The following is a 9869-nucleotide window of genomic DNA, read 5'->3' on the forward strand; positions in this document are numbered from 1 at the left end:
TTAAGTATTAATATTTTATTTAACGTAATTTTGGTACATAATATTAACATGTTAAATAATACTTAAAAAAAAGTATTTGATAGTTTAATACTAAATATGTCGTGTAGATACATATATTCTAGTTTGTCGATCAGAGTATTATTCAACATTGAAGTATTTCTTTTCAAAATGCAGTTGCAATAAATAACGGAGGTAGAGAATCACAGAATTTGTTTACTCTATGTATATATATATATATACGCACATACATATATTTCACAAGTTAGAATTAACGTTTTACATATTACGTGAGAAACGATGGAAATCACAGAAGTGTTACGTGTACGTTGTAAGAGAGGTACGGGTAGTTTTACGAAAATACGTTTAAAATGTCGCCCTTTCGAAAATACATTCATCTTTCGGTACTTTTACGTTGGTCTGTGCGTTGCATTGCGATATCGCAGATGAAAGGATACGAGCAAGCGAGGATGTGTAAGCTTTGTTCTGTCGTTTCCTATTTCGAGCGCATCTTGTAGTTATATATTGGCACAGTAATTTTCTACAATTACGTCACCTGAAAAGAGAGGAGCAATGTAATCATATCGATTAGGTATATTACTAGACATATACAGGATGCCCCAAAATACGTGGTAGAAACTGAGACGAAATAGCACCCCTCACGAACAAATTAAAAATGTGAAATTAAACTTTTTCATTTGAACCTTTATTTTTCAGAAAATTAATTTTCTAAATGTATGAATGCGATGGTGCTCGCTTATTTAAGCTTCGATGTACAAATTCTATAAAAATGTTGTAGGTACTTATAAGGAGACCCAATGAATTAAATTCGAATCAAGCACGCGCGCAGCCATGCATCAAGTTCAGCTATGCAATTTCAAGCACAGGTTTCTAGGAAGCGGAGGTTTGCATGAACAGATTTTATTCTCCATTTTCTATTTATTTTCTCCAGCGAAATCATTGCCCATTTGTTCGTATCATATACTTTGGTGATTCAAATGTATGTATTCATGTGTTTTGTGTGTATATGCGAGATAATTCAAAAAATTTTGAGAATTTAGGAAATATAGTATTTCAAAACAGACGAAAGATATTAAATTTAATATGCATAAATCCGCAAATTCATTCTGATGGAGTCATTTTTTACTTGTGATGATTACATTATTATAATACTGTAATTATATGATAATACGACACGACAATAATTATTAATGAACAGAAATGCAGAAGATAGTTCAATATGACTTGTGTTAATTTTCCTTTTATCAGTACATATACACATGTAGTAGGATCTTTTTTCATACATGCTCCTAAATGCTCCAAATTTTTCGATTATTTATTTTTTTTACTTCACCTATATAGAGTGCATCCCGAAATCAGGAATTGCATCTTCTGTTTGATCAAAGATGATCGAACAGAAAGTGTTGCATAACATTGCATGCTATAAAGTGCATTCTAATTTTTTGTAGATAGAACTGTATATTATATTTAGGAAAATCAAATGGACTGAATATTCTGTCTATAAAAATACTTTTATACGCAGAATAGTTACAAGAACTGATTCACTTAAAAGAAAATACAGAGTCTTATTAAGAAAGGAAAAATGCAGTTGCACTTCGCAGCTGCACAGTTGCAATTACGAGGAAGATCATTCCATGAAGGCATTATATATAATTTAACACTTTCCCTTTTATCACTGATTCCTGTCTTCGAGCAAATGAGGAATACAATTCGTCTCAATTACGTTACTCACCCTGTGTAGAATAACATATCGAAGTAAAAACAATTCATAATAATTACCTCACGGGCAGAGAAAAATTATTGTAGTTAGCAATAGCAAAATTGTTGCTTAGTATAACAGCGTGAAACTTTCATTAATGCAAAGTTGCTAGTAAAGTTGTCGGAGTTGCAAAATACGAGGTGGAAGAGAAGCTTCTTCTGTAGAAGTCCTTTCGAGTGGAGGGTTTCCAAAGTATTAAGAATTTGTTTTAAAAACGTCAACACGACTGTAAGACCTGATAAACAATTTCAAATATGTATTAGTTCTTCCATGACTGTTTTCGGAAATATGTATGTACATATGTTATTAACCTACTAGCAGTCTGAGACGCATACCCTGTTGTTAACGCGAAAGATAGTCCAAATATTGACTGGTGTTACTGCAACGAATGTAAAGAGTTCAGTTAGAATGATTGAAATCGTGCTTCACGGGAGTAAGTTAGCCGTTAAACACTTGAAAGTGTAATTGGCAAATGCAAAGGGATTAGTATTGAATTGAGGGATGGCTGAAACGCTCAATTTCAAGTCAAAGGAAATATTATGAACATAGAACCATGAATTATTAGAAAGCAGGCAGCAAAGTTGTTTATACTGAAGCTTATTCAATGGTGAGTTGATTTTCCCTCAATTGTCATTTCGATTTTGTTTCAAATTACTACATATCAAATACTAAAGCAATCCAAATTACTCGATGTGTGTATTTGGTAATGATTTAAGTTTAGTTAAGAAGGGGATGGCATCAGGGGATGATGGATATTATCTTTATAAGAAATGATTTTAGATATTGATACCTCCTTAACTACGTTAGGAGTTAAGTAATTTACAATTATTACCATAATTAGAGTGGTGTGTTTAATTATCACTAGGAAATCCAGGGTTGAAATTTTGAAAATGGAGTTTCTTTACTTGTTCTCTATATAATCCTTCCGTTTAGTCAGGTTTTCTAGTTTTCAATTAAACACCCTAATTTGAAAACACATTGCATTTGGAAATGAAAGAGTTTACCATTCATTTAAATACTCATATCGTATTCTTTCAATTTCCAAAACTAATATTTTCTATATTACTATACTAGACTGAAAATCATAAAATCTAGTTAACGATAGTACACAAACCAACAAATGTCTTGTAAGCAAGAATTCAGAAAGCATTCACACTTGGTATTCCCCAAAGATCACTTTACTTCTACTGCAGTTAAAGAGATCTAACCCAGACCTAAGAGATCTAAAGATCTAATGTGACATAAGAGATCTAAAGATCTAATGTGACCTAAGAGATCTAAAGATTGAATGTGACCTAAGAGATCTAAAGATCTAATGTGACCTAAGAGATCTAAAGATCTAATGTGACCTAAGAGATCTAAAGATCTAATGTGACCTAAGAGATCTAAAGATCTAATGTGACCTAAGAGATCTAAAGATCCAAAGTGACTTTTCATAGAACCAACTAGTTGTTACAGCTCAATATTCAGAAACCTCTTACATTCATCATCCCCCACATTTCCAGTTCGATCTTATCCCCAAAATCGTTGATTCTGATCCCCCTTCCACATCCTTCCCTTTGCAAATATAGTAAGAAATTAATTTCAACCTGAAACTACAAATTGTCTAGCCATGCATCCGTTACCTTAGTGTCGTCGTATCAGACGGGTACGGTGGTGAAGAGTGCTAATGAGAGCCCTGATATCTTCGTCGGACTCGGCTGACTGTCGTCGGGACATCCAATTTTTCGGTGTGCCAGTTAGCGAGAAAACAGTTTGCTTGCACGGTTGCGTTGGAAATGATGATCGTCGAATGAGTGGCGGGGGTTTCGCACCTACGGTTCGATTTAGCCATTTACGCACGGTACTTTTATAACTCGGCCGAGCTGATCTAACTATGTGCTACCTAATAAGCGTAAAGCAGATCGATGCATGCCTTGCATTTCAAAAGACCTGTGACTCAACATCGGTTGCCTCGGTACGAAGCGTCTCTGCACGGGAAGTTCGACCGTGGATGCTTTTCTTGAACTGGCCCTACCTGCCTTAGACGAGTCCTTAGGCGTTTTTCAAAAATATGCACATGTTCGTATACTCGTGTTGTCTTTGTGTGTGTATGTGTGTTTAAATTTCTTTTCTTTACTCGCGAATTGAATCAGAATCGGTTTCGTTACTGGCAGACGTAAAATCAATCAGTGTAAAGCATCCTCACATCGTTTCTTACAAAAATATATAACCGTCCCTGATCAAAAAATATAACGTACCCTATACACTATACAAACAATGGTATTCTATGTAATATTGATCTAAGGTATTTGTAATCTCGTTAGTTTGCGCCTCTATCTCTACTAGTATCACTTGTATTTACGGCTCTCCAAAATTTTATACTTTAATTGATCTCGAATCGCTACTACCTCTCTCTCTCCCTCTCGCTTATTCTATCGTACGGGTATCTGTGCGTTTTGTTTTCTGATACGTGGCTAGCGTGAATCTACATTGATTGGATATGCAACCACAAAGCTATAACTCGTGAAAAAAAATCGTTATTATCCGTTAATCTGCATCAACTGTTAATCTGGTTAAGTTTAGGTAACTAGTGCGGTCGCCGCTGTAATACCTTGTCTCTAGCGAAACGTATTCGCAACACTTCAACGAGAGCAGCTATCGCCGAAATCAGAAGCATCGTCACGAGAATATGTCCTGCGACTGGAACGGATTTCATTCGACGATCTTTGCCACTATCCTCCGTACTCTCTGTCAAGTTATCACCGACGGTCTCCTTCGTAGCCTTCGACCTATCCTCGGCATCTTCGCTGCCCGTCTCATTTCTGTCCTCTTCATCATCGTCCTCTATATTATCGCTCGCATAAGCTCCCCTATACGTACAGTTTCCATCGTAATCGCTGCGAAACACCGACTTCAGGCGGTCCTGGTACTGGAGTCTCGGGCAACGCTTCAGCTTCCTGTGATCCAGCGGGATCACCGTCGCCTCCTTGCTCGTAGCGTTCCCCATTGCTTCCATTGCCAGGTTCTCATTCTCACCGGTCTGATTTCGGGTGTAGTAGTTGGTGTTCATCATCAGCCGCAACGGCAACGACAGCAGCACTCCGAAGATTATCAGTATGACGAGAATGCTGACATTGATCCCCAGCGAGATCCGCTTCTCAGACATGTTGACGAGACGTTGCATAATGACGCCGTTCACAGGTCGGTTCTCTTCGGTGTACGTTGGATCTCGATTGGTCGAACTGCATAGCACACGGGTACCAGGGTTTTCACATTCATGTCGGCGAGCGATCGCGTGGAGCGCTGGTGGCTGTCGGATGGTGTCTCCTTCAGCTTCACATGGCCGTTGCTCGTGACGGACACCAGAAGGAGAACTTTCCAATCGCTATCAGTGGAACAATAGAACGAGCGGCGATGTATCTTTCCCTATCTTTCGTTCAGGCGCAACTGTTGCGCATTCTGTTGTGACTGCAGTTCGAAGTGAGCCTGGACGTCGGCTGATATTGATTTCCAGGTAGAGCAGCCGCGTACGCGCAAGTCTCACCGCTGCCACTTCTGCCGAGGAAGCTACACTTGGCGGTAATTAAATACCGTTTAAATTAAGCTCGCCGTAAAACAATCAACGCCTGCGACGGAACCGCCCTTGTTCGAGCTGGTGATAATGTGCAATCGATACCACGCTTAAAGTGTCTGTTCGGCGAGCCTTGAGCTCCAACAATCGGATGCTGCGTGGTGCAGTGTGTCACATGAATAGATACTATGTTATAAATATGTGTGGAGTGATTCTCAAATGGGCCAAGTTATGCGGAACGCTACCAACCCTCAATAATCGGAAATTGAGTAAATTTAGTTTGAAGATTTTAATTGTTAAAGAATGTATTTATTTATATTTTATATCCTGTTATTGTTTTACAATGTTTTTAAAAAAATGTAAAAAAATTATGGGATCTGTACTGTGTTTAACAAATTTTTTTATTATTTTGAGGGTTGGTAGGTTTCTGCATAACTTGCAAGGGAACATCCCGAGCTCGGAAATTCAAAAAACTCTGCAACTTTGTGAATATGTAAGGAACTTTCTCCTTATTACAACGCAATTTTTGTTTGCCGCCCAAATTCACTCTAGGGGAGTGGAATTAACCTCTAAAAATTCGGTTATTTTCCGCTTCTGTGTTATGACTCGTGAACTGTAAAATATTTCTTTTTACCAAATGATAGATCTAATTAAAAGAAGTAACTTTTGTCTTGAAACATTTTTCTATCTCTTACAGTTTGCAAGTTATAACACAAAATCGGAAAATAGCCAAATTTTCATGGGTTAATTTCACCCCTTGGAGTGAATTTGGGTAGCAACCAAAAATTGCGTTGTAAACCGGAGGAAATCCCCTACATATTCAGAAAGTTTCAGAATTTTTTGAATTTCCGGGTTTGGGATCTTCTCTTGGTCCAAATGAAGGAATTGATGTGATTGTATATCAAGCTTGAAGAAACTAGGGAAGGATGGTTCCAGGATCATGAATTCAATTCTTCTCCTTTAGATGAAATATATTTTGTATTCTGTGCAGTAATGCTTAATTTTAAAGAAATATTTAATATGACAAACGTGTAACGCGAAAATTTTGAAACTACATCTTACGCCGCATTTTCTGAAAGATTATTTTGTATTTGGAACTTTCAATATCCTCGTCATGGGTCATTGCACATGTTTCAGTATGATTTTCTTCAACAAGCACAAAAAGCTTTGGAAACAGTGAAACGTTTTAGCAACATCAATAGAGATTCTATTTATTACACAAAGGTACTTGCAGAAGTCTTCCCTATAAGTGGTGCGAGTCTACCATTGGTCAGTTTTGTGACTTTAAGAATTTGAATTCAGTTTTCCAGTGGAAGCAACCGTAAATTTTTCACTTCGCTATTTATTACATGAAACGACTTCCCAATCGTCACTATTTATGCGAGGATCTTGTAATATATTCAACGAAAACGTTGCCGTACCGTATACCAATCGTACCGTAGCCTCCATTAGTGATTATCTGAATCTCCACGTATGAATATAATTTCGAAATACCCGAGCCTTTCACAATCCGCAACTCTTGTAATTAAAGCTATTAGAACCTTTCGACTGTTAACTGCCTTTTGATCACCAGGGCTATTAAAAGCTACGGTTGGTAGCCAATGATCCGTAACTTAATAGACTACAAGCGGAAAACCTATTTCAGTACCAGTACCTTGTCAGATTTCTGATAGAGCTAGGTGCCATGCTGGTTAAAATGTTGACGTCACCTCCTTAAAGAGCATACCTCACATCCAGAAACCTCTAACAATTTCAACCGAATGAGAAGCCCTAAAAAAATGTTTGCTTACTCTTCCTGTGACCCCTTGGACTAGCAGCGTTTGGAAGTGACCCACGCGCGTTGAAACACTGCGGGCGTTTGAATCAAGGAAGAAGAGATTTGTGAATAGAGTAAAGGAAGCATCCGCGCGGATCGAGGCTTGCAGGAGCTCGCCGCGCAGCAGTCGATTCATCGTGCAACGAGGCCTTCGACTTTCGCGTGGAAAGGAAGGAAGCGGTAGCGCGGCAAGGGTGGCGAGGGAACGCTTTTGAAATGGGGCAGGTTCTCTAGCGTGTGCATACATAAATAATATTAGACAATATCGAATTAAAATTCGCATCTTTCTGCGGCGCAACAATGGACCGTGGTGCCCCAACAAAGGGAATGCCCGCCGCGGTGGTGGTTGGTGGCGGTGGTGGTAGCATCGACGGCGGCATTTATAAAAGTAATAAAACAGTCGAACAACAACTCTCCTGAAGTGAGTAGCGCCGCGAGAGGAAGAGAGAGGTGGAGGAAGGTGGAAAGGGCAAGGGAGCGGGATACTCCTGGAAGGTGAAAAGAGGAGGGCGAAAGGAGGTACAGAAAAACAGACCAAAAGAGAGAGATGAAGCACAGGAGAACAGCGACCCGACCCGACCGACCGGTAGCCCAGCCAGCACACGTATATCTTGCTCTGCTACACCGCAACGCCGATTCTTCGAGGTTCTCATTGATGAATTCGTTCTGTTCGACCAGCGAATCGCTCGATTTTTCATCCCTTCCAGGCGCGCCAGCTCGGCTCAAGTGAAACCACCGACAGATCGAGCCACCACGTAATAATCACAACATCATTCATACCTGGTAACGTCTACCGAAGTCTCCCGAAAAAAAAAAAGGAACAGAAGGCTACCGAGATTCCAGCGCGATCGCAGTCGACATTGGCTCAGCGGCCGGTTTCTTGATTAGCACAATTATTAATCCATCACCCCGCGCGTTTATGCCCCCGTTAAACCCGTTCCCCTGCCTCTCCAATCGGTATCGAATCGCTGGAGCATCCGTTTCGCGAATATCGCCAGCGCTAATTTAATCCCGGATACCAGTTCTGCACGAGGGAATCCGCGCTCCCCGGCGAAACCAGTTCTCTAAACGAAGCTTAATGAGATTAGCTGGCGGGCAAACATCGAAAAACGATGTCGAACGGCTGGTGTATACGTGTACCGTCGGGCAAGTGGCGCAGGTGCCCGCAGCCGATCATCGGGAGAACCGGCGAGAGATGAGCGAAGGTTGAGAGCCAGGGTATGTAGAGCAGATGCTCTGGCCATGGCAGTGGTGGCGGGGTGCGTGATTTTTCACCGCCGACAGCTCCTCCTTCGAGAACCGCGCATTCCACCTCCTTCCTTCCTTCTTCTTCGTGCCCCTCTTGCTCGTCCGGCGTCGGTCTCCTTCATCCTTCACTCTTCGTTCGCCGTCCAACCGCCGCCCGTCTCGCTCCTTCGCTCCGGCTCCCCGTGCCGTCCACTTTCGTCTCTCCCTCTCGCTCTATCCCTTCGGTGGCGAACATTGGCAACGTATGCCGCGGACACGCCACTGGACACCAGTTGCACGATCTTAGATTTGCTGATCTCGCATCCCGAGTGCACCGACACAGGGATGCACTCGGTGCAGCACACGATACCGCGAGGGGCACGCCTGGCAGTGCATCCTTCGGCTCGCGTGTGCGACTGCCGGCGTGCACATCCACGCACGCGATGTACACAAAGGGCTGGGGCCCAGCTATGCCCGTGACCGTTCCGAGAAATGATTTTCAATAATCGACCAGTGGGGAAATATGAACGCCTGTCCAACAGGGGAGCCCCGTGTCACGATCTATCGGTAATTTTGATTGATTTCCCGTGTGCGGCCGCGCGCCCGCCGCTGTCCATCACCGCGCAACACGCCACGTTCTTGCCTTTCCCGAGAAATAGTTGGATAACGTTTTGCGGCAACTGTTACGTCACTCACAGCGGAACTGGGTATCTTATCGGCCGTCCCAATTTCGCTGATTGTGCCTGAACGTGAGTAGTTTCTGGAATTGATTGCGTTCTAGGGTCTGGTTTAATCGCTTGTTTAGTTTGGAGCTGGGTGTCTCCAGGCACCTCTTGCCGCATCACCTTTCGAGTTTCATTGATCAGTTTGATGAGCTGGTGGGATCAATGGTCAATTTCTATCGCGAAGGTGAAATGGCACTTTGCGTGATAGTTGGCGTTGGTGGCACAGTTGCGCACTCAGGATTTAATCTTGGGGTTCCCCCCAGGTGAATAGATAAAAATATTTTTAAAATTCATTAGGTGATTATAAAAATTTATTTAAAGAATAAAATCGAATTTTCTTTTTTCTTTTTAAAAAGTTTTTGAAATACTTCAGTCGTGGTTACATTAATCCCCTTTTTCCTTTTGCTTTTGGGGTTGCCAGTGTCCGTTGGTACTGTGGTGGCATATAATGATTCTTTAAAACTTCATTTACTTTTGAATGAAATTCTGTACTTTGTAGGTATGGCACTTAAATCAGCATTCCTCCGAGGTAACTGCAAACGCAACTCCCGAATTGTTCTAACGCATCGCAAACATTCAGTAGTTGATAACTGGTGTTGAGGATATATTCACTGAACAGAGATTCAGCTTAATCAAAATGATAGATAGAAAACGTGTGAACATGGTTCGAGTACCAGTCACAAATGGCCGCCCGTTTTCACCACTCTTTGCATGCAGATACACCTTTCCCTTCTCGCATAAAACTTACATTCTTCCTGTAACAAGTTAGAC

The 9869-nt window shown here is 41.2% G+C and overlaps 1 protein-coding gene across 18 annotated transcripts; it reads right to left on the minus strand.

Moving 5' to 3' along the window:
* Positions 1-208: 208 nt before the first annotated feature.
* Positions 209-5436, minus strand: LOC143374653 (uncharacterized). 18 transcript variants are annotated; one of them, XR_013086723.1, is made up of 7 exons: positions 4371-5436; positions 3710-3810; positions 3403-3591; positions 3259-3329; positions 2093-2156; positions 1798-2012; positions 209-553 (listed from the first exon to the last, which is right to left on the minus strand). XR_013086723.1 is itself a non-coding variant. In XM_076822941.1 (4 exons), exons 1-3 carry the CDS (start codon positions 4941-4943, stop codon positions 3444-3446), a joined length of 822 nt encoding a protein of 273 aa, XP_076679056.1. In that variant the 5' UTR covers positions 4944-5434; the 3' UTR covers positions 209-553; positions 3403-3443. The 18 variants fall into 18 exon arrangements, 2 of the variants coding, with proteins under 2 accessions (XP_076679056.1, XP_076679055.1); XR_013086724.1 differs by having other exon boundaries at positions 3259-3334; XR_013086713.1 differs by having other exon boundaries at positions 3663-3810; positions 4371-5435.
* Positions 5437-9869: the final 4433 nt, after the last annotated feature.

The sequence above is a fragment of the Andrena cerasifolii genome, chromosome 11 (genome assembly GCF_050908995.1).
Source record: "Andrena cerasifolii isolate SP2316 chromosome 11, iyAndCera1_principal, whole genome shotgun sequence".
NCBI classification, from domain to species: domain Eukaryota; kingdom Metazoa; phylum Arthropoda; class Insecta; order Hymenoptera; family Andrenidae; genus Andrena; species Andrena cerasifolii.